This window comes from Spermophilus citellus (assembly GCF_964194105.1).
Source record: "Spermophilus citellus genome assembly, chromosome: 10".
Taxonomy (NCBI): Eukaryota; Metazoa; Chordata; class Mammalia; order Rodentia; family Sciuridae; genus Spermophilus; species Spermophilus citellus.
In genome coordinates this window covers 128,612,210-128,637,422 of record NC_138197.1, presented here as the reverse complement: position 1 = coordinate 128,637,422, position 25,213 = coordinate 128,612,210, and the positions used below count along the sequence as shown (strand labels likewise).

At 37.8% G+C, this 25,213-nt stretch overlaps 1 protein-coding gene across 1 annotated transcript in view; it reads left to right on the top strand.

Moving 5' to 3' along the window:
- Positions 1–25,213, top strand: part of ENTHD1 (ENTH domain containing 1) — a gene marked incomplete at both ends in the record, with an annotated part of 127,102 nt that overhangs the window by 94,184 nt on the left and 7,705 nt on the right. The window contains 1 exon segment of the mRNA XM_081310942.1: positions 18,544–18,939. Coding sequence (XP_081167068.1) covers positions 18,544–18,939 — 396 coding nt within the window.

Here is a 25,213-nt window from a genome sequence, read left to right as displayed (position 1 = left end):
GCAGCGCATCACAGCAGGAGCGCAGAGCAGCACAGCTGCTCACCTATGGCAGGGAGAATATGAAAGGAAGAAGAAGGGCTGGGGTCCCACAATCCCCCTGGGCTTCAGCTCCCCAATGCCCCTGGGGACCAAGCTTTTAACTCAGGGGTCTTTGAGGGACATGCAAGATCCAAACTATAACAGAAGACCAGACAAAGTAGACAGTGAACAAGCTAGTTCCCAATAGGTTGATTAGGCTCGTGCAAATGTTCCTTTTTCCCTTTCTAAAGATGTCATAGCTTATCCCTTCGTGTGTGTGTGCTTGTATGTGTATATAAAATGACGGCAACCATTGCACTACTAAGGTGCTCAAGAAGCACCTAGAGAATTCTGCAGCAGGTGTTTCTTATATATGGCTGGATCAGCATGCAGTGTGGCAAAATGACAGAGAACTACGGCAGTTACAGATCTTGATTAAAAACAGGTTGCAGCAATTACACAGTTCAACTGTGACTCTTGTCAAGGTCAAAGATTTGAGTAAATGTAAGGTGCTTTGCTTCCTTGTAGGTGTTTGATTCCTTGAACTTGGAGAAATAGACGAACTCTAGATAGGGCAGAGGGGTGGGAGGGGAAGAGAGGGAGCAGGGGGTTAGCAATGATGGTGGAATGTGATGGACATCATTATCCAAAGTACATGTATGAAGACATGAATTGGTGTGAACATACTTTATATATAAACAGAGGTATGAAAAATTGTGCTCTATATGTGTAATAAGAATTGTAATGCATTCCTCTGTCATGTATTTAAAAAATAAAATCAATTTAAAAATAAATAAATAAATAAATAATTTTTAAAAAAAGAAAAACCCAGAGAGGAGTACTTAATACTTGATAATGATAATTGCCAATATCAAGTATTAAGTACTCCTTTAAGTTATTATTGGAAAAGCTTATTCAGAAATTCTTAATCGATAAATTGTAGCAATTTGATAACAATATCTGACCTGCCGTTCTACTCCCTATTTTGGACCCTTGTCATCCCCTGCCTGGGCTATTCTAGGATCCTTGTTAGTGATCTTCTTACCTGAGCCTCACTCCTATCTATCTTGTTATTTCCTCTTCCAAACAGCCTCTCCTGAATTCTTCCATCTCCAGCAATGTGTTGGAGTACACATTCTCTAGGTCCTCCTGCTAGTAGAACATACAAATAAACAAACCTAGATTGTGGGTAGAAGCTAGTTTGTAATGCATTGTTGGGAAGACTTAAGGAAATTTCTAAGGGCAAAACAACAAGAATAAACCTGAGAGCTTGAAACTGATTGGAGCAGGAAACCACAAATATAAACAAATGAAAAGGCAGGATTCCTTAAAAGCAATTCCTTAAAAGCATCAGCATCACAGAAAATGAGCCGGTAGCAAAGGCAAAAGCAGAGCTTCAAAATTCTGCTTTAAATTGGAGCTCTCAAAGGGGCTAAACTGGGTCCAGATCAGCAGATCACCCCCTGGCATAAACTGATCCTCTTTGGAGGAAAGCATGCCCAGCCAGACCCCCCAGGATTCTCCCAGATTAATTTCAGCCCAACATGATGTCACATTCATGATCTCCAGAATGACTAGGAAATAAGTTTACATAAATCAAAGTCTACAAAGACATACACAACTAGGCAGATCTGAAAAGTAACCAGTGAAAACTTTCATAAAGGAAAAATAAAATTGAAAGCAAAAACTCTGTGAATGTGGCTGAGTTAAACAAGTTTAAATAAAACTGAAGTGAAATTAGTGAATTGGGATATTTATCAGAAGAAATTCCCCAGAAGGCAGCAAATAGAAACTATTAAAGTTAATTGATAAATGAAGTTTAATATAACCAATAGGAGTCCCAGAGGAGAGGAAACATATAAGTTGATAGGAGATAATTTTTCAGAATTGATTCAAAGATAAAAGAAGCACAATATATATCAACTAGGGTGGTAAGTTGAAAAAAATGGAAACCCAGCCTGTCATGATGAGCCTGTAGAAGACCAAAGACAAAGAGAGAAAGGAAGAGTGACTATGAAAGAATATCAACCAGACCAATAGCAGACTCTGCAGCAGCCCTGTAAGCCCAGAGTCAGGGAGTGATGACTTTTGTGCTCAGAGGAAATACCCTCACTCTGGGATGTATGCTCTCAAGAACAAGGTGAGATGAAGGCATTTGAAAACAAGAAATTATTAACAAAACCTGAGTTACCACCACAGACCCCACTAGAGGAACTATAAACATGTATTTCAGGGACAGAGAAATGATTCTAAAAAATTATTTAAAAAAAAAAAAAGATCTGCAGTGCAATAAGTGGTGAGCCACAAAGGGTAAACATTAGGTAAATCCAAACGAATGTAGTGGGGTACAAAATAATTGCAACATCTAAGAGGGCAGCGTGTCTGGCTTCTAAACAGGGACTTTCATAGTGTGTGTGATAAGAAAGAGTGAATTAAAATGGGTATTATTGAAAAGGGCAAGCAGATTTTGTTCAGAAGTGTGCCTGGTGTCACACCATGGAAAAGGAAGGTGTCAAGCCCAAGATGGGGCCAAATCTCCAGGTCCATTTGGGAAGAAAATAGGCCAGATCCCTGGATTCTCTGGAGTAAACATACACAAGAACAAAGGCATCTTTTAGAGAGAGGAGACATTTCTGGAGGATTTGGAGAATCCCAAGAAGCACATCCCTAGAACAAAAATGACTTAACTTAGAATTACAAAGGCAGAAATTTGTAATTTGTATTTGTTCCATAACCACAGGGTTATGGGACAGCCATGTGAGTGTGATTGCCAATGGTCCTCTTGCCAATGCATGAGGAGAGTTACGGGAGAGGAGATATACCATCAGAATAAATTTGTAATTACATAATATTTTAAGACTTAAGGTAACTAAAAACAAAAATTGAGTTAAAAAATAATTATGACATCTAATTTATAGTGTTAGGTACAAATAGCATATAATTGAGGATAGAAGGGTCAGTTACAGTTACAGAATTTTGAAGTCTCAGTGGTTAGTTTACTAACTTTAGGCTCTGACAGGCTACACAAGTGTATTAGGATATTAAAATTGAAATCTTTCTGCCACTCTTTTGCTTTAGTTGCTAATAATAAAATAGATAGCACATATCACTTGTGGATATCTTTAAAGGAAATGAATGAAAACATACCCCAGGACTCTTAAGCCCACCTTCACCACACACACACACACAATTTGCAAATATTACATCAGGGCAGTATGGTAGAAGAATAAGTTCTAGTAAGGAAGTAAGTGGACGACCAGGGATTGTGGTCAGGATCTGACTGGCCTGAAAGAGGGAAAAGCTGGCCAGTCACTGTGGTGGTGAAGCTACAGAGGCCTGGTGAATTGAGACTGGCCTAAGCCCCCAGAGTTGGCCAGAGCAAGGGCTACGTAGATGTGGGCTAGGCAGGAGAGAAAGCCATCGTGGTCATTTTTGGCCTTTTCCAGCAGGGCTGCTTAGAAGATAGAAAGACAATAGAGGTCTAAGAAGAAAGTGCCACATATGGCTACCTAGAATAGAGAGGGACCTCAGGGTCCCTGACTCAATTCTTTCTCTCATGTCAGCTATACCTTCAAAATGTGAAATAACAGTGGGATCCCCTGCGTCACCCTCTCCCTGGGTCTGTCCACGGTTGCTTCCGTTGGCTATTATGGCAGCCTCTTAACTTGTAGACCTTGCTCTCCTTGCTCCCTGTAGTGTCTTAGCATCCATCCTCCTGGCTCCTTCTGCCTCAGCTGTCTTAGGCTCCTTGGTCCTCCTGGAACATGTCAGGTGCTCTCCTGCCTCTGGGCCTCTACCGTGATTCTTCCTTCTAACTGGAACACTCTGCCCTCTACTAGTCCACCAGATTTCCTCTCTCATCTCCTTTGTTTACTGCTCAGATGTGACCTCAACAGTGACAACTCTCTGATCACCCTATAAAATGGTAAAACTGTCCCTGCCACCTCTCCCCCAGACTGCCCCTTCCCTGGCTCTCCTTATGCCCCTTAATTGCTTTATTTTCCTCCAAAGAACTTATCACTGTCTGACTTACTATTTATAAATTCTTGTTTAATTATTCATTTCTTTTTTTCCCCACTATACAATGTAAGCTCTCAGAAGGCAAAGGCTTTGTCTTTTTGCTCACTTTGTATTTTTAGTTCCTAGAATTGTGTGTGACACCCTGCCTAATATAACCTAATATTTTTTGAATGATTGAATGTATGAAATGAAGGATGCGGAGGGAAGAGAGGGACTAGTCAATCTTAAATGCCACAGAGATGTCCTGAGACAGAGGACTGAAAATTTTCCATTGGACCTAGAAATTAAGGAGTCCATGATGGCCTCACAGAGGAAGGACAGCATTAGTTGAGGTATAGGAAGGGAAGCCTTATTATAATATTTTGAGGAGTGGAACAGCAAAGAAAGAAATTAATTCAATAAAGAAAAATGATTTTTTGGTGTGTTTGATGGTTGGAACAAGGGAAAGATGAAACACAGCAACCAGAGAAGCCCAAGGAGGAAATATTTAGAGTGGAAGAGTCTAGCCTCAAAAACAAAACAAAACAAAAACTAAACTCCCATATGACCCAGCAATGGTATCTATTCAAGGAAATGAGACCAGCACCTTGAAGAGATGTCTGCACTCTTATGCAGAATAAGTCCAAATAGCCAAAATGTGGAATCAACTCAGGTGTCCATTAATAGATGAATGAGTAGAGAAAATATAGTAGGTAGATATACAGTGAAATATTACTCAGCTTTAAAATGAAGGAAATCTTGTCATTTGCAACAACTAGAAGGACAATATGTTAATTGAAATAAACCATGCTCAAAAAGACAAATACTGCATGATTCCACGTACATGTGGAATCTTAAAAGTTGAACTTGGACTGGGACCGTGGCTTGGTGGTAGAGCATTTGTGCAGCATGCTTGAGGCCCTGGGTTGACTACCCAGCACTGTGGAACTCAGACACAGACAGAATGGTGGTTCTTGTGAGGGGTGATACAGGAGGGAGATGTTAATCAAAGTGTAAAAATGTTTCAGTTAAACAGGACGAGTAAGTGTAAGTTCTGGAGGTCCATTGTACCACATGGAGATTACAGGAAATAACAGTATATTGTAACACCTAAAAATCTCTAAGAGTGAATCTTAAATGCTTACTGAAAAATTATTTGTATGTGAGGTGATAGATATGTAAATTAGCTTTATTTAATTACTTTAAGATATAGACATATATGAAAACATCACATCTACACTGTAAATCTGTACAATTCTTATTTGTCAATCACACCTAATAAAGACAGGGAGATATAAAATGGAAGAGACTGGGTACTCTGTGGGAGATGGGGAGAGAAATAATGAAAAGGAGGCTAAGGACAGGAAAGAGAAGGACAGGCCCCTGCAGTGGATGCTTCAGAAGCACATGACAAGACAGGCCTGGGCAGCCTTAAAAGAAGTTTTCCACAGAATGGGAGAGAACCTTTGCTAGCTGCTCTTTTGACAGAGGAATTAATATCTAGACTATAGAGCTCAAAAAATCAAATAACCCAGTTAATAAACAGGCAAATGAATTTAACAGATACTTCTCAAAAGAAGAAATACAAATAGCCAACAAATACATGAAAAAAAATGTTCAACATCATTATCAACTAGGGAAATGCAACTCAAACTACACTGAGATCTCATCTCATACCAGTCAGAATGGCAGTCATCAAGAACAAGAAATGCTGGAGAAGGGCTCCAGCAGTAAATGCTATTGGTGGGACTATAAATTAGTACAACTGCTGTGGAAATCAGTATAGAGGCTCCTCAAAGACTAGGCATGGAACTACTTACTATATGACCCAGCTATATCATTTTTCCATATTTACCCTGAAAACAATAAAGTCATCTTATCACAGTGATACATGCATACCTGTGTTCATTGAAGCACAATTCACAACAGCCAAACTATTGAATAAGCGAAGATGTCTGTCAATAGATGAATGGGGCTGGGATTGTGGCTCATTGGTAGAGCAGTCGCCTAGCACAGGTGGGACCTGGGTTTGATCCTCAGCACCACATAAAAATAAACGCATTGTGTTGTGTCCATCTATACCTAAAAAAATAAGTATTTAAAAAAGAATATTAAAAAAATCAGATGAATGGATTAAGAAAATATATTATATCTTCACAATGAATGGAGTTTTATTTAGCCATAAATAAATATAAAATTATGGCACTGGCAGGAAAATGGATGGAACTAAAGATCATCATGTTAAGCAAAATAAGTCAAACTCAGAAGGTTAACATTATAAGTTTTTTTTTCTCAAATGCATACGCTAGAGAGGAAAAAGGAAAATAAAGGTGGGGGTAAATCTCCTAAATCAAAGGGAGAACAGTAAAGGAAATGGCCCAAGGAGTGGCAGGTAAAGAGGGAGGGGGAGATGCTGGGGAGTGATATTGATCAAATTATATTGTTATATTGTGTGTAGGTACAAATATGTAATAGCAATTCCCAGCAATATGTTCAAATATAATGTACCAATAAAAAATGTGGAGGAAAAAATTTTAAAAAATAAATGAATGAAAAAGAAAGGAGGGTTCCTGAACCTCAATTGAAGGATGACATGGGAAATATCGATGGATATGGTTTGAGTGGTCAGCAACGGGAGAGCTGAAGCCAATCATTTAAAGAGCCTTTCTTTCCTCCATGAATGGAGATCATCTACTAAAGTAAAAGAGAAAATGAGAAAATGGAAGAACTAAAGATAAGGAAACAGTTTTATGGACTCTCAAGAGGTCCCAGGCCACCCACAGACCTTGAAGTTACAGTGATGAATTTTCTCCTGCAGAGATCAGCCACTCCGTCCAAGGCGCTAGATAAAAAGATTAAAAGTTGGGAAGTGAGGAGAGTTGGACTAAGTCGAACCAGATCTGCTTGTCCCACGTCAAGAAACTGTGTAGTTAGGGGATCCCCAGGGAGCACCACAGAGCTGTCACAGCGGAGAGCCAGCAGTTGGGTACCTCCCGTACAGAGGTCTGGGAAGGCCATATTAGCCAAAGAAGAAGCAACAACCAAAAGATATGTGAACACAGCAGTGGCCAGGTCAGGAAGACGGACTCCTCTGTTCCAATGCTCTAGAGAGCCGAGTCTCATCAGCAGGTCAAAGTCAACCTCCAGGTGAGGGAAGAGAAAGAATAAAGGAGCAGAACAGGGAGAGGAAGCAGCCAGTGTGCACACAACAGCAGCCAGACAGCATGTGAGATAGGGGAATCTTCCAGTACAGAGTGGCAGGTGCACAGGGGTGCAGGTAATGAGAGACAGAGGGCAGAGGGAGTCTGATTCAGTGTGACGTTAGGCCTTCTCCATTCGCCATCTCTCTTAACCTCACTTTCATATTTGCTCTCTCTTTGATCTCTGTGCTGAATCTTTAAATATCTTCCAGTCCCATTTTTCTGCTACCAATTTATTTTAAGATTTCAGTTGTTTTATTTTCATTTTTAGAAGTTCCACTTGCATTTTTATCAAATCTGCTTGGTTTCGGTTTTATAATCTTTTATTCCTTGTTCATCTTTCAGAAATATTTTTTTTACCCACAGTAAATATATCTGTGGTGGTTTTATCTTCTGTGTCTAAAGGGCTCTGCTGGTCTCAATCTGCTGCCTTGTGTACCCTCAGGCGCAGCACACAGTCTATCCTCAAAGTACATGGCACATGAATGAAATACATGGAAAGTGCTGGAGTAACAAGACTAAGCAAAATACAGATAGACTGTAGTGCTGTATGTTATACAACAAAAACATAATCAGAGAGCTGTAAGAACAAGTGTCCCTGTCTGGGGAAGAGAAATGGAATAGGTCGTCTTTAGTATTCAGAAGTTGTTTCCAAAAGGACATATTCTCAGGCATTGTATTTAAAATTTTACTAGATTTCTTCTTGGCTTCTTTTGAAGAATAGAATAGTTGTACTTCACGAGAAGCAGCACTTCATCTGACGTAATGACGTAAATGGTATTTAAAATTTGTTGCAGTGTCAGAGACTTAGACATGAGTTTCATTCTGTTGAAGTGAAGTTTATTACTGGTCTGTCCACCTAATGAGGCAAATGCTTGAGAACTGTGGTTCTCACTTTATCATCAGCTTTCCATAGCACACCAGTTCCCTTGGTCTTAAATATCACCTGCTAAGAACAGGCAGGCCCAGGAGCATGTATGGTGCTTGAGGTCTCAAAATACAGATTCCTGAGGGGAAAGGGTACCATCAGGAACACTTGTAGTTCTTCTTCAGAGTGTTTCCTAATAAAAATTCTTGGTAATTAGACAGTGTTGACTGTGGGTCAGGCACCATTTCAAGTGTTTTATATATTTAATTCATGTCAGAATTAAATTTCTGACCCAATTTAGCTTAAATTTTTACTCTCTAGAGTCAGTTTTAACGTCATTATGTGGGTGGGTCTAAAGGGCATCAGCACAGGTGCCTTCAGGCCCCTCCTTGTCTTACTGGGCCTGGAGTGTCCTCATCAAACAGGGAGACCTTCCATGTGCCAGAGATGAGGTTTCATTTAACTCAAGCCTCAGACATGTGAAACCTTGAAATGGGCAGTTATCACCAGCTTCACAAAGACATTTTAGCTTCAACTTTTATAACTGTAGTCTGTTGAGAGAAATGATAATTTTTATTATCGGGGAAAACTTAACTATGATATAAAATTTAATATTGAACACCCTGTACCTGTTTTATAATCCATTCATTATGATTCATTTTCATGGCATGAAAGTCTTTAGCTGTCCCACTTGAAGAGATTTTTTTAGAAAGCACCTCTACTTAAGTCTGTCTCTATTTTCCTATGAGAAATGAAAGCATTATCTGAAGTTTACATTTAAAGTAGTAAATATACTTGCCATACTTCATAGCTACTTTTTTTTTTTTTTGCTGTTATTCTAAGATACTTTACTTTGGGCAAATCAATCACATTTGTCATTTGCATTGATATATGATGTGCACACAAAAAATACACACAGACTTAAGTATTCATGTGAAGATTCATACATGTTCACACAGTAAACACTTTTGCATAACAAAGGAATAAAATCAGTCTTGATCAGAATACACCAATAATCAGTTCCTTCTATAATAATCCAATAAGCAACCAAGATTTTAAGAACTAGTATAGATCAACTAATTACATTGATACAAATGTTTTATTACATAAAATTTTAAAAATATGTAAAATAAAGTGAATAGTACAATATGCATCTAGATTCAACATCTGCTAATTATCTGCTATTTTTACTTTTTCTATGTCCCTACCTGCTTCCCATCCAAACCCCACTTTATTAAGTTTTGGGTATATTCAGATGGACACATATTTAATCTAACAAATATTAACTGTGCAGTTTTGACAAGTACACCAAAAAAAAATTTTATTGCTGTTAAGCATAGAATATTTACAATATTCCAAGAAAATCATTCAAAATACATGAGTTTTGGTACATCTGTTTCAGGACACAATATTTGAGACATTAACCAAGAGTGTGTGCTTCAGTAATATCCTCCTTTGTATTTCTCAGCAGTGTTTTATTGGGTAAATGCATGGCAATTTATTCATCTACACCAGTATTGAAAAACATCTGAGTTATTTCCCATTTTGCACTATTAGGATTACATGGCCTACGTACATTCTTTTTTTTTTTTTATTGGTTGTTCACAACATTACAAAGCTCTTGACATATCATATTTCATACATTAGATTGAAGTGGGTTATGAACCCCCAATTTTACCCCAAATGCAGATTGCAGAATCACGTCGGTTACACATCCACAATTTTACATAATGCCCTATTAGTAATTGTTGTATTCTGCTACCTTTCCTATCCCCTACTATCCCCCCTCCCCTCCCCTCCCATCTTCTCTCTCTACCCCATCTACTGTAATTCATTTCTCTCCTTGTTTATTTTCCCATTCCCCTCACAACCTCTTATATGTAATTTTGTATAGCAATGAGGGTCTCCCTTCATTTCCATGCAATTTCCCTTTTCTCTCCCTTTCCCTCCCATCTCATGTCTCTGTTTAATGTTAATCTTTTCTTCCTACTCTTCCTCCCTGCTCTGTTCATAGTTACTCTCATTATATCAAAGAAGACATTTGGTATTTGTTTTTTAGGGATTGGCTAGCTTCACTAAGCATAATCTGCTCTAGTGCCATCCATTTCCCTGCAAATTCTATGATTTTGTCATTTTTTATTGCTGCATAGTACTCCATTGTGTATAGATGCCACATTTTTTTTTATCCATTCATCTATTGAGGGGCATCTGGGTTGGTTCCACAGTCTAGCTATTGTGAATTGTGCTGCTATGAACATCGATGTGGCAGTATCCCTGTAGCATGCTCATTCATAGCTACTTTTTAAAAGTATGTTTTCTTTTCTTTCTTTCTTTCTTTCTTCCTCCCTCCCTCCATCCCTCCCTCTCTTTCTCTCTTTCTCGCTTTCTTTCTTTCTTTCTTTCTTTCTTTCTTTCTTTCTTTCTTTCTCTTTCTATTTCTTTCTTTCCTAGAGATTGAGCCTAGGGCATGTGTGTGTGAGGCAAGTGCTCTACCAACTGAGCTACATCTCCAGCCCATGTTTTCATATTTTAACCCAAAGGTATAATACACAGTACAGCTAAATGTGATAATGTATGATGAAACGAAATTCTCAGGATCTACAACTATGTGGGTACTCACACTCAATGTTTGTGTAAACATAGAAAGGCGATATGCATTGCAGTGGATCATAGAGAGATTAAAGCTATTCTAACTTATTTTGATTATTTAGGTCTTGTACATATACCACAAGAAAAAATATATTAATATCTTCTTCACATCACACAGTTATTTCACATTCAATATTCATTTTAACTTCAACCAATATATTAATGAGCAATTTAAATCATATTCTATATTAGTAATTTATTGTGCTGGGGTGTGGCTCAGTGGTAGAGTGCTTGCCTAGCATGTGTGAGGGACATTTGTTCTTACAGCTCTCTGCTTATGTTTTGTTGTATGATATACAGCACTACACTCTACTTGGTTTAGATCCTCAGCGCCACATAAAAATAAATAAATAATTTATAACTATGGCCTCTTGGCAAAATGACTTTATTATCTTCAGATGTTATTTGTTTTCATCAACTTAATTACTAGAGTAAAAGCTCCTTTGGTTACACATTTTTAAACTACAGAAAGAAGTGTTTTGGCATCCATCCTTCATCAAGCCTGCCAGCTCCCTCTTTTGTAACTGTAATTGGATCCTACGTGTCAAACCAACAAGAGAACAGCACAGCAATAGCTCTGTTGGAAGATAACACCCGTTATTAGAGTCACAGTAATGAATTCAAAATAATATACAGTGATTATAGTACCTGAAACAAGGCAGTGGAATTTCTGAAAAATGAAAAAGATGCCCAGTGTGGGGTGTTCCTGCCTGTGGGCAAAGTCTCTTTACTCAGAACCAAACCTGAAGTCCGTTTCCACAGATTTCATCCTCAAACTACCAGGAACATCCTGGTACCTCTCACAGCATACCTTTTCTCTTTGGACCTGAGCCTCAAAGCAGAGGTGTTTTGCTGGGTTTGGGGTTTTTCTGCTGGTGGGCATTTTCCTGATGGTCTGTGTTTAGATCTGTAGCCCGACGTCTACAGAAAAGAAAGAAACCCTTCCTAAAGGATAACTTTCATAAGACCTATATTCCAAGGTCCTGTTTTGCATTAATCAAGTGTATTGGCAGGTATAGAAGCACAGTATAATAAAAAACTGGTACAGTCTCATAATTCTGTACTGAGCTTCCCATCTAGAAATCAGCTGGATAGGTACTTGAGAACAAAGCCCTGACATTCAGGTATAAATTGAAAGAAAATGAGAAAGCAGATAAAGCCAACCAAATTAATTCACTCTATTCTCTTCTCTGCTTTGTGAGCAGAATTTAGAGAAATTCTCTCCCAGAAAATGTTGGGAAGCCCTCATGAAACAATTGCTTTGGTATTTACAAATGTATACATTTTGGTGTTGACATAAATGTATACATTATGTGTTTGTGTTCAAACACAGAAAGGCGATGTTCACTGCAGAGCTCCTGAAGTTCCTGTGGGCTTTAGAAAGTTTTCCATGAATGCTCTCCATTCTTCATGTGTTCAAGAAGACATCTACCTTAAGGCCCTCTGCCTGGAAAAGATAACCAGGCTCAGTACACAGACCAGCTGTCACCCACATTCACATGCCCTGCCTCTCTAGAAACAGCACTGAGGACAAACATGGTGATCTGGAGGTGAGACTGAGTCACTTTACAGTTATGATCAGGTGCACATGTCCAGCTGTTAGAATTTAGTAAAGAAGAACTTGGAGCAGCTGGACTTACCTGGCTTTTTTGTTCCTCCTTTCCTTCCCTACTAAGAAAGAATATCAGAATTCAAGAATCCAGAATCCTAGTCTTCTTTCTGCCCCCTAATCACCGTATCTCTGGATGTCTTAGGTTCTTATGTGTATCACAACTGGGCTGAATTAGGATGCCCTCTCTGACCGCTCCTTTCTTTACAATTGAGTTCACTTTAATGACTAGATCATCCAGATAATAATTTACTGAACAAACATCCATCAAATTCCTGTCAGATATCTGCTAGTCACCTACAGGTTTAACAAGTCCAATAGAATTTGTGCCCTGAGGGGTTTGCAGTATAGTGGAGGTGACAGATCTTTAAACAAGAAATTATGACAAGTTACAAACAACAAATTGGCTTACCACTCTGTTGCCAGAGCTTAGAATAGTGCCTGACACATCCTTGTACTTAGTATGTTGTCCAATGAACAAATACTATTTAAAATGATGAAATTAGTGAAAAATATGAATATTTACATTGTATTTATTATGCAATAGTGAAGAAAACAAAGGTTTATTTTAACCTGGAGGATAAAAATAGATTCACAAAAGAGGTAGTGTTTGAATAGGGCCTTAAACAATGAAATCATTTTTGATGGAGAAGAAAGGTGGAGAAGATATTCTAGGTTAAGAAAACAGCGTGAGCGAGAAGACCAGTTAGTTTAGCATAAGGAGATGGAGGAGAATCTCAGGCAGAAAGAACAGCCTGGGTGAAGACACAGTGCTAGAGGGGTGTGGAGATGGAAGAACTGGAGAAGTATAGCTGGAGCACAGGGTCGGAAGCATGTGGCACAGAAGAGGCAGGAAAGGGTAAACAGAGACTATAATTTGTGCAGAGTCTTATGAACCACAGTAAGTAGCTTGAAGGAGTTATTAGAAAGAAATGGCATGATCTGAATCTGGAGTTTAACTCAATGATAGAGCGCCTGCCTCACATGTGTGAGGGCCTGGGTTCTATCCTCAGCATCACATAAAAACAAATAAATAAAAATGAAGATATTGTGTTCATCTACAACTAAAAAAAAATTTTTTAAAAAGGGAATAAAAAGAAATGACCTGATCTGATTTTCAGTTTAGAAAGGTCACTCTGTTTTGACTGTGTGGAATGCACTGAGGGGGCAACTGGGGAGACTTAGAGACCATGATAACAATTGTAGCTCCAAAACAGCAAAACTGACTAGGAAGTTCATAGTCATATTAATAGGGGTAAAGCAAACACCCAAGGATTAGAAGGCTAAAGGATGGTAAGACCTCCCTGTGTAGAACAACAGGAAGTTACTTGTGGCTAGAACTCAAAGTCAGGGCCGGGGATTCAATGTGTGGATTACTCGCATACAGGTAATAGTCCTAGTTACAGATCAAGTATGTAATAGTGTCATCGTGGGAGGTTGTAGAGCCAGAAGAGAAAAGAGTCAAGGATGGACTGTCCATATTTCACAGGAAAGAGGGGCAGGAAAGAAGATTGCTTAGAAAGGAGACCCTGCCACACACACTGCACTGTAACACTAAAGGGTTTGTGCCCACCCTGCCACTACCACACAGGGCAGTGTTCAGAGGCTTCATTTCCTAGCCGAAGCTGTTCCCTTTACTTGGGCACCTCCCATCTTTCTTCTCCCACCTGACTTTTCCTCATCCTTCTCACTCACCTCAGATATCACTGCTTTCAGAAGGCTTCCCTGAACCTCGTACACATCTTTGTACCTCTAAGCCTAACACAGTGCCTAAATTTGTAGTTCAATATTTGTTTTGATATTTAACTAACCTAAAAATGAAATATTTCACTGGTCTCCTAGTTGGTTTCCTTATTTCTGTTCTCCCCAGCCCCAGAGCATTTTGTATAGATAGATAGCAATTTTCCTAAGGCACTGTATCAGCCAAAATCATGGGTTTAATGCTTTATTAGGGTATAATTGTCATTTTAAAAAAAATTTTATATTTATTTTTTGTAGTGGTAGTTGGGCACAATACCTTTATTTATTTACTTATTTATTTGTTTATAAGGTACTGAGGATCGAACCCAGGGCCTTGCATGTGCAAGGCGAGCACTCTACCACTGAGCCATAACCCCAGCCCAAGGGTGTAGCACTTTATTGGGGTATAATTGTCATTCAGGAAGTTACATGTATTTAAAGTGTATAAATTTCTTCTTTAACCTATGGATATGTGAAGTATGTTTTCTAAGTTTCTAAATATTTAGAGTTTCTTCTAGGCATATTGTTAGTTATTTCTAATTCAGCTTCATGTGACCAGAGAATTTAATATATGACTTCAGGCTTTTAAAGCTTATGGAGACTTATGGCCTAGTACACGGCCTATCTTATTGGACAAATCATGTGGACTTGCAAACTTAAAAAAAAAAAAAAAGTATTTCATGCCATGGTTGGTGTGGTGCTTTGTAAATGCCCATTAGGTCAAGGTAGTTGATAATGTTAATTCTTCCAGAGGCCTTCTGATGTTTTGTCTACCTGTTTTATCAGTCACTAAGAGAAAGGTGTTAATATCTCCAAATATGAGTGAGATTTGTCTAATTCTTTTTTAAATTCTGTCAGGTTTGGGGGACTGAACTAAGACATATTCAAATTGCTGTGTTGTACAAGTATATTCTCTTTGTTTATTCATTTATTGGGAAACTGAAATCTTCTAGACATTGTAAAACTGAACTTGTAATTCATATTATTAGTTATTTACATGTGCTTATTACACATATATTTGTGTGAGTACATATGTAAGACATGAAAACATGGGTATATATTTATTTGTCTATGCATCTATCTATATAAGCCTCACTTGGTCTTAAATTCATTGACGATAGGAATTAAAACTTCTATTTGCATATCTCTCCAGAGTCTCAATACATCCTAGTGTGAATGGTAGGTACCAATAAGTGTTTCTTGACTGATCATTTGTATTTTCAGGTTCATATGCAGTATACATTGATGTGCACAGAATCAACATATAAAGCCAACAGTACATAAATTACATATTCACTAATTAAGTTAAACTGAATAGTTACATTCCTCCTCTATGCAAAAGCATGATGCAAGCTATAAAGTCAGAGTGCAAGAACTGTGATGTGTGATGGACACTACATGGCATATATATAATTAAGTAAAAAATGAGTTTATAGAAATAAGTACTTGATAATTTCAGAAAAGGGGAGGATTAGGATGGAGTGGTAGACTGTTGGTAGGTAGTACTTGTTTGAAATGGTCCTTGTGTGATTGATAGGCTTTAAATAATGTGGGGAGAGGAGCATGTTCCAGTGTAAGCTGTGCAGAAGTCCCTGGTGATGGAGATCAGAGACCTGTGTTACCAGGTAGGATGAAGCGAAGGGACCAGAAGCACATGGGGTATGTAAGTAAGGAAGAGAGTGGACTGTAGACTGTCCCCTGTTGAGTAGCAATAGCAAATAAGCAATGGCTAGCCTTTAAAACCCAAGGAACGTGGATTTTGTCACTGACACAAGTGGGAATTTTTGCAGGACTTTTGAATATAAACTATAAATAACTAAAATAGTGATTGAATTGAGGAGGACTAATTTGGCATGTTGCATAGAATGAGCAGGGAGGGAACAAGAAGGCTGGTGGCAGAGAAGCACTGTACAATCTATTTTCTGGAATCTTCAGGACTCTTCAGCTTTCTATTTAAGAAAACTTTTTCTCCTTGAGATATTCATTTTAAAATCATTACCAATTAGACTTCTTTTTGATCATAGTATTTGATTTCTTTTAAAAAATATCATTTTTAACAGAACTCTAAGCAACTGGAAGATTGCAGTCTGTTTCTCCTGGACTGTTGGGTAAGGGGGCTTGAGAGAAACACAATGACTCTAGTCAATTTGTTTCATTGAATTTTAAGGTTTTGTTCAGTTAAAAAGTTTTGTACTTAACATTAAAATAGCCAGCTATTACCGTTGACACTTTATACACCCCAGTTTTGAGATTTAGAATCAGCATTCTTATGAATATTTTCATCAGAAAGTCACTGTCATTCTGAATTGTCCTAGTTTACATATTGCTAAATTTTAAGATGACTTTATTACATATAGAACTAAGCTTTTTTGTCATATGTAAAATGAAATTCAATGGAAAGTGTTTAATGGAAATTCACCTTTAAAGAATGCTTTTATATAAATATAGTGGCATGCACTTTGGAATCCCATAAATCTAATTTCCTACTAGAGACTTATTAGTATTTTTAACAGAACCTTTTACCAACTCAATAGAACTGGGCCATATGCAAATTAGGAATATTTTAGAAGAGGTTATTTTTATCTACCAATTTTCTGTTTCCTTTAATCATTATTAAGACATTAAGCCATATTCAATTTAGAAAAACAAAGGAATGCCAGGTGCAGTGGTGCACACCTGTAATCCCAGCAACTCAGGAGGCCGAGGCAGGAAGATCACAAGTCCAAGACCAGCTTCAGCAACTAAGTGGGGCTCTACGCAACTTAGTGAGACCTTGTCTCCAAATAAAAAATGAAAAGTCTGGGGACTGGCAAGTTGCAAAGTGCCTCTGGATTCCAAAAAAGAAAAAAACAAAGGCATTGCTTTTGCTTTAATTCTTGTGCCTCAGTTTTTCCTTTCACTCAACACCATTAAGTACTTCCTCTAGGACTGCCACTGTGAGGTGCTGGAATACAAAGACAGCCTCTGTAAGATCTTGTCAAGGAGCCTGTTGTCAGGTGGGGCAAGACTTTTAATGAGTGAAGTATTCTCATTACAGAGTCTGAACACAATATGGTAAGATCAACAACAAGATGGGGCAAGGAAGAAAAGGAGCAGGACAAGCTTTGCAGAGAAAGTTTTAAAGGATAGGAAGATTGGGAAAAAAGAAAGGAATTCCTAGTGGAGGTAGCAGTAAGTTCCTTGAATTGCCTAAATCTTGGATATACCAGCAGCATTTTCCTAGCCTCCAAAATGGTGAAAATGGGAGGAAAGGATTTTAGTATCAAAGAAAATGTTAATATCCCAGAGCTTGAAAGTGAAGATGAGAGCCTGTCATGTGCATTATGAAGTGTGTGGCAGCGTACAGCGTGAGACACCATCACTCAGAGTGACTACACCGTTTCTGTATCCTCTTCCCTTCTGGGATCTTCAAATGATATAGTCTTCCTTTTGCCCTCTCTCACCTAGTTATGCTTCTAATTTCATGAACTCAGTCTCTTCTAAATAATTTTCTTTCTTACCTAGGTACAGATGAAATTGTTTGAAAGCAAGATAACAGTTTGCATCTAGATATTCAGGTCACGTCTATAACTCATAGGTTCTGTAGGCATTCTTCCTACAGGTCTACTTTAAGTTTTAGTTTCTTATAACCCCTTTAGTCTCTTCTATTTGTAATCAATAGCATGTGTCTGTCATATTTCAGGCTCTGTTCTAGGTGCTTTGTGGCATATATTTCTGATCTTGCAGAACTTACATTTTAGTAATTGTCACAACACTTCTGAAAGATCTTTTCTTCCACATGGACAAAGGATTTATTAAAATTATGCTCCTACCTAAAGTGCTGAGTTTCTTGAATGGGCCTCCTGTAGACACAAGGGGAAGAAGATGTTCTCATTCCAGGGGAAAAGTCGCCTTTTAAAAAATTTTTTTGTTGTTGTTTAGTTGTAGATGGACAAATACCTTTATTTTGTTTATTTATTTTTATGTGGTGCTGAGGATCTAACCCAGGGTCCTGCATGTGCTAGGCAAACGCTCTACCACTGAGCCACAGCCCCAGCCCCAGGAAAATGCTTTTTTGTAGTCGAGGGTTCTATAAGGATAGACCAGTAAGATGTGGCAAAATTTTCACTAGTTTATCTTATAAAAAAATGAAAGTTTGAAGGTACCAAAAATATGGTGGTTTCAGAGACAGATAAGTGGGTGAAGGGAGAAATATTTAAAGACAAGTTATTTGAAGCTCTCCTTGCCTTGTGTTTTAGTGAGGAGAGGGAGAAGGCAGCCACCAAATGACTAAGGCATCAATTATAGCTTGGATGTGCTTTAAATAGAATATAGAAGCATAGTAAGAAAACAGAAGGACTAAATAGGGAAGAAGTCTGTTGGGGCATTAAAAACCCTATTTATTAAAATTGCAATGGATCTGAAATAGAATATTTTCAGTTTTATTTTTTAATTATGGTTCTTATTTCTTACTTTTATAGATGCTGTACCTACTCCTTCAGAAAAAAGCCCATCTCTGCAGACAAATGTGAGTTTGGACAAGAAATCAGAGAATACCATTACAGATACTGTAGCCAAAAACCCCTTGCAAACACTGCAGAAAAGGCAGGCAGCCTCAGAAAGTTTTGAAACATTGACAACTTTACCAGCATTTTGGTCATCGAGTAAAGAAGAGTTTATCAGTTCCGATTTAAGGATATCACAGTCAGATTCTACTTCCTATAACCAGTCCTCTATAGAGACACTGTATGTCTCTCCCTCATTTGAAACATGTAACCCCACGAAGGGGACTGTAATCAACAAGGACCTTCAGAAACCAGTGCAGGCCAGCACTGTTCAAATGCACGATGCAGACCTCAAGGCCCCAGCCACGTGGGGTGAGTCTACCAACAAACACAGTGATTTGAAGCTTTCCTTCTTCTGAAACATTCTTCTTTTACCTTTCTCTCCTTTTACCTCCTTTTTTGTTCCCTCCTTTCACTCTTCATCAGTGATATTAAAAAGTAAAATACCATAAACATACTTCTCAATTGGGAAAATACCCCTTTTATTAAAGGGCTAGTACATAATTTATCTTTGTGGGTTACACATATTTGATTGACTATATTACCATAAATTCTGAGTAATTTGGTATAAACCAAAATAGAAGGAACTAGCATTAACCAAGAGCTTAAGAGAATACATATAAAAGAATTGGTTATGGCATATATGTATGTGTGCTTTTTTTAAAAAGGCCTTTTTTTTTTTAAGGTACAAGAGACCTTGTCCTTTTCCTGTCTGTACAAAACAGTGTGAAGGTTGTGATATTGTTTAGACTGGGTGATAAAGGATAGAGCCAGTTGGGACTCCAAGTTATTGGCTGTCAGTTATTAAATCCTGTGTTATATAATTATACTTTCTTCTATAAAGTTAATTAGTATAAGAATAATTTGCTTGCTCATGCATTTTTCAAAGACTAAGTCATAGTTTTATTGGTTCTTATGTATGATAATGATTACCAATTCATAAATTCAAAATTTTCAATATGAATCCTTTAAACTGCCTCAAACACAGATCAAAAGTACATATAAATACAAATAATGGAAGTTACCATGTTGAGGTTAAATATTTTTACCTTGTTTCTACTAAGGTCATTGAATAATAAAGATTCTCCCACTATTCTTCAAGAACCTTTTGATATTGAATAGCCTAACAGTTGTAAACCCAATTCTTAATTGTCACTAAATAAACTTTCTGCTGAGACTATTTATGTGGAAACCAATTAGTACTGGTTATGACAGCAGTGATCCCCTATATGCATGGCTATCCTCTGGGAAGTTGTTACTGTTGGTTCATTACTTCACAAATACTATGAAAAAATAGTTAAAAGTACTTGTTGGACCAGTGTCTCAGTACCATATATGGTTAATAAAATTTAGCAAGAGATTCCTCTAAAAACCAGTTAGCAAGGATGACTTTTGCTTCTGACTATAATGAAATAGGATAGTATTAGTCTAACCCTACCCCCCAAATTAACTTTAAACCCTGGAAAATTAGTAAAAGCTAGTTTAAGTTCTCATACGACAAACTAGATAGAAAACACACATAATGGAATAAGATCTCAAGGGGAAGGACATTGAGATGAGTCCCACATTCACCCTCGTCCCCACCCCACCTTGGGTCCAAGGCCTGGATTTTCACAGCCCCGTTGGATTTGGGTGACAGAATTGGAGTTAGGGGCTGAAGAGGCCCAAATTCTAGAGAATAAGGAATCACAGAGAAATCTAACGGACTTTGTGTAATTGCCTGCTGTGAAGATGCATATGTTCTGGATGAGATGCCAAAAAAAATGAATGTGAAACAATTTCTTAGAAACCAAGCAGAGATTCTGATCATCTTGTGATGCAGGGAGACAGAGATTGGAGTTCAGGATATGCCAAATGGAAGGGGCCTTGGTAAATACTCTATGATTTCAATTAGGACACTCTAGGAGTAAGGACAACCCAGAAATAAGACAGCCCTCACAAACACTGAAGTCTGTCTTCAGCTATAGCAGTGCTTGGCTCATTCTCCATCGGCCTTCTGGAAGACAAACCCTTTCTTAAGAGCTTCTGTAATTTTTCGTGAAAAATATTTTGGCATTCAACAATACCAGGTAATGAACAAATGGCCAGAAATATGGAAGAAAAACAGACAACAGAAACAGGTAATCTATATTCTAAAGTTATAAGGTAGCTACTTTTTTTTTTTAAGAGAGAGAGAGAAAATTTTAATATTTGTTTTTTAGTTATCAGCGGACACAACATCTTTGTTTTGTATGTGGTGCTGGGGATCCAACCCGGGCCGCACGCATTCCAGGCCAGCGAGCTACCGCTTGAGCCACATCCCCAGCCCCATAAGGTAGCTACTTTAAAATAACTATGATTAATATGATCAAGAAAAGAGAGGAAAAGGTCGAGAATGTATTCAGATTACTGATATCTGTTTTTTTAAAAAAAATTAATGAAAATATTAGAGCTGAAAAACAGTAGCTGAAGTTAAGCCCCCCGAGGGTCCCCTTCAGTCTACACAGTCTGTGATGTCAAAACAGAGAACGCAGTGCTGGTGGAGAAGCTGGAAAGTAACGAAGGAAACCCTAAAAGGGAAGGAGACTCTGACCCGGTGAGCCCCATAAATTATGTATGAATTCTGCCCATTCCTGACTAACTATAAAACTACACATGTAGGGGAAACCCAGTGAGTGTGACTAAATAAAAAAAAATCCTCTGGAAGCTAGAAGAACTGAGAAGAAACTTCAGCTTCTCTTCACTGCAAGGGTAACAGTGGATGAATCTAGCCAAGTCATTTTTTTTTTTTTTTACTATAACAAAAGTCATTCTTCAGAAAGACTGTCAGAATCAAGAGACTCTACAGTATGTCCAAATGTCCAAAATAAAATTTAAAAATCACTAGGCATTTGAAGAGTTAGGAAAGCATGAGCTGTAATGAAGATATACAAAGTCAATAGAAACTGACCTTTTTTTTTTTTAAAGAGAGAGTGAGAGAGGGGAGAGAGAAACTGACCTTTTGATGATGCAATTAGCAGTCGAGTTCATAAAGCAGCTATTAAAAATGTATTCAGGGACTTACAGTATTCACAATGAATGAGCAGATGAGGGACTCTCCACAGACAGAAACTGTTTTTAAAGAACCAAAGAGATGTTCTAGAGATGAAAAATAAATAACTGAGTTTAAAATTTTGCTGGAAATGCTTAACAGTAGATTGGAAACAAAAAAAAAGAAAGAGTAAGTGAATTAGAAGACAGAGCAGCAGGGATTATCTAATCTGAAAATGGAAAGGAAAATATTTTTTAAAATTGAGACTCAGAATCTAAGAGGACAATATCAAGTAATCTGTCATTGGCATAATTGGAATTCCAGAAGGAAAATAGATATGGGTAGAAAATTTATTTGAAGAGATAATGACCAAAACTTTCCAAATTTGTAGACAAAACAAACTTTCAGGTCCAAAACATTCAAGCAGGCTATACACAAAGAAAACCACCCACAGGCACAGTATAATTCATCAGTGGAACTCCAGAGGCAGAATTTCAAAAGCAGTAAGAAAAAATGTCATATTACATATAAAGAACAACATGTATGATGCCTGACTCTTCATCATAAGTAATATAATGGATACAATGAAAATCCCTCTTACAGTGTTAAAAGACAAAATCTGTCAACCTGGAATTCTGTATCTAGCAAATAGAATAAGGTGGGTGAAGAAATGACATATGCAAATAAATAAGAACTTAGCTAATGATCATGAAATCTGCACTACAAAAAAATAGTATGGAAATATTTTTCAGACTAATAAGAAATTCTACTAGATAGTAACTTGCATCTACAGATAAAAATTATAAGCACTGGAAATGATAAATATGTGTGTAAATAAAAAAGCAGATATAACTGTTTAAAGCAAAAATTATGCTACTATATTTGGGGATTTAAAACAGATTAACAACATTGCACGGGGCTGGGGATGTGGCTCAAGCGGTAGCGCGCTCGCCTGGCACGCGTGCGGCCCGGGTTCAATCCTCAGCACCACATACCAACAAAGATGTTGTGTCCGCCGAGAACTAAAAAATAAATATTAAAAATTCTCTCTCTCTCTCTCTCTCTCTCTCTCTCTCTCTCTCTCTCTCTCTCACTCTCCTCTCTCACTCTCTCTTTAAAAAAAAAACAACATTGCACAAAAAATGGGGAGTTTAAAATAATACAGTATTAGCTGTATGTAATTCATGATAAGTTAAACATGCATATTTAGTCACTTTTTTTTTAGAAAGGAAAGATAAAATAGCTAAATTCCTGTTGAGGAATTAATATAGAATACTAAAATTACATTTGATTATCAGGAAAGAGAGATGGAAAGGAGGAACTAAAAAGCAGAAAAATAGAGAGCAAATATAAAATAGAAGACCTAAACCCAACCATTTTAATAATCATATTAAATGTGAGTAGAATAAATATTCCAATTAAAAGGAAAATACTTTCAGGTTTGATAGAAAAGCAAGACTCAACTATATGCTATCTGTAAGGGAAGTACTTTAAAAACAAACACATACAGAATTCCAGGTTGACTGAAGGTAAAAAGATTAAAATATATACACTATGCAAGCTGCATAAGAAAGCAAGAGTGACTATGTTAATATCAGACAAAATAGACTTCAAGACAGGGATTATTACTAGAGGTAAAAAAGAGTCATTTCATATTGACAAGTCAAGCACCTCAGGATGTGACCTGTGTCACATCTAAGTACATAAGCACCTAATACCAGCCTTAAAACTGAATGAAGCAAAAACTGACAGAATTATAGAGAGAAATAGACAAATCCACAGTCATAATTAAAGATTTTAACCCTTTCAGAAATTGAGAGAACAATGAGGCACAAAAAAACTGAAATCATAGGAAAATGAGTACCTCTACCAAAATTCTTAATAACTTAATTGACATCTATAAAACACCACATCCAACCCCTGCAGGGTACATTCTTTTTCAAGTGCAAAATGAACATGCACTGAGAGATTGTGTACTGCGTCATTAAAGACAAAAGGTAGGGCTGGGGATGTGGCTCAAGCAGTAGCGCACTTGCCTGGCATGCGCGGGGCGCTGGGTTCGATCCTCAGCACCACATAAAATAAAAATAAAGACTGAAAACTGAAAAATAAATATAAAAAAGTCAAAAGGTAATAAGGATGCTAACACACAATAAGGTAGGGGGAGGGAAAACTAGACAAAAGGGAGTGAAGGGAAGAGAGGGGCGATGAGAGTAGGAAAGACAGTAGAATGAATCAGACATAACTTTTCATTTTCATATATGAATACACAACCAGTGTAACTGCACATCAGGTACAACCACAAGAATGGGAAGTTATACCCCATGTATGTACAATATGTCAAAATACACTCTACTGTCATGTATATCTAAAAATAATAGATTAAAAATAATCAGGTTAAAGAGAAAAAGGTAAATAAACAATAGTTGGAAATTTAGCTATACACTTTGACCACAGAGGATGAGGTAGAGGGAGATAGCCAGGGGTCCTGGTAAAGCATAACCTGGGCAAGGTGGACGAGAGTTGAGAATCCAGGAGAAGGATCTACCTCATCCAAGGGCCTATAAGGAAGGAAAAAGGATATATCAGGTGTGAGGGAAGGGATTGTTATTATTTTTGTTTTTAAAAATTTAGATGCATTTATGTGCCCCATGCTATAATTAAGGGCCTCAATTTCTTCCTGTCAGAAGTCACCTGCCAAGCCTGAGGAGTTTGGAATGGCGTAATGGCTATGGCATGAGTGGTGAAAATTTAGAGTCGTCACTGTAGAAATGGGAGAAGGAGCTGGTAAGACGGGAGGGTTGAAGGTAGTCGTTTGTGCCTCATGGTTTGCAGAGTTCTCTGCTTTTCTCCAGTACTGAGAAGCCTAAGCTGAGGAATGAGAAGGCTAGTGTTTAAATCATGGAAGCTTAGGACAGGGTTGGTCAGCTGCAGCCTGCGGGCCCAGTCTGACCACTGCCTGTATTGGTAAAGAAAGTGTTGTTTTTGCTAATTTGTTTACATATTATCTTCTGTGACTTTTGTGCTACAAGGTCAAAATTGAGAACAGTAGTTGCAACAGAGACTGCAATAGCCCACAAAGCCAAAAATATTTTCTATTATGGGCTTTTACAGAAAAGGTTGGCATGGATCACATGTTAGCAGATGAGACAGAAGTCATGGCAGCTTAGGCAAGACAGCGGTTGAAGTGATGGATAATAGGGATCTAGACTGGATGAGAAACGAGGCAGAGCCAGGTGGCACTGATAGAGGGAGAGAAAACAACATGATCATTTGATCTCTTGCCTCAGTATGGCCAAGTGTACATGTATTCAAACGAATCGCAGGTCTGGAAGTGAGTAGAAGGAAAGCATCCTGCAAAACAAGGCTTCGGAGTGCTGTTTCCCGGCGAATTCAAGAAATGATGAGCTGGGATGGATGGCTAGGCTTCATGGCCTGGCACTTGGATGGTGGAGGGTAGAGAAGATAGTGCCAATCTCTTGGTTTTGTCCTAAGAAGTAATTTGTTCATATGAAGGGTCCAGGTCTGACATTATTAACTCTTTGGGGTTAATGATCTGGAAAAATTTCAAAACAC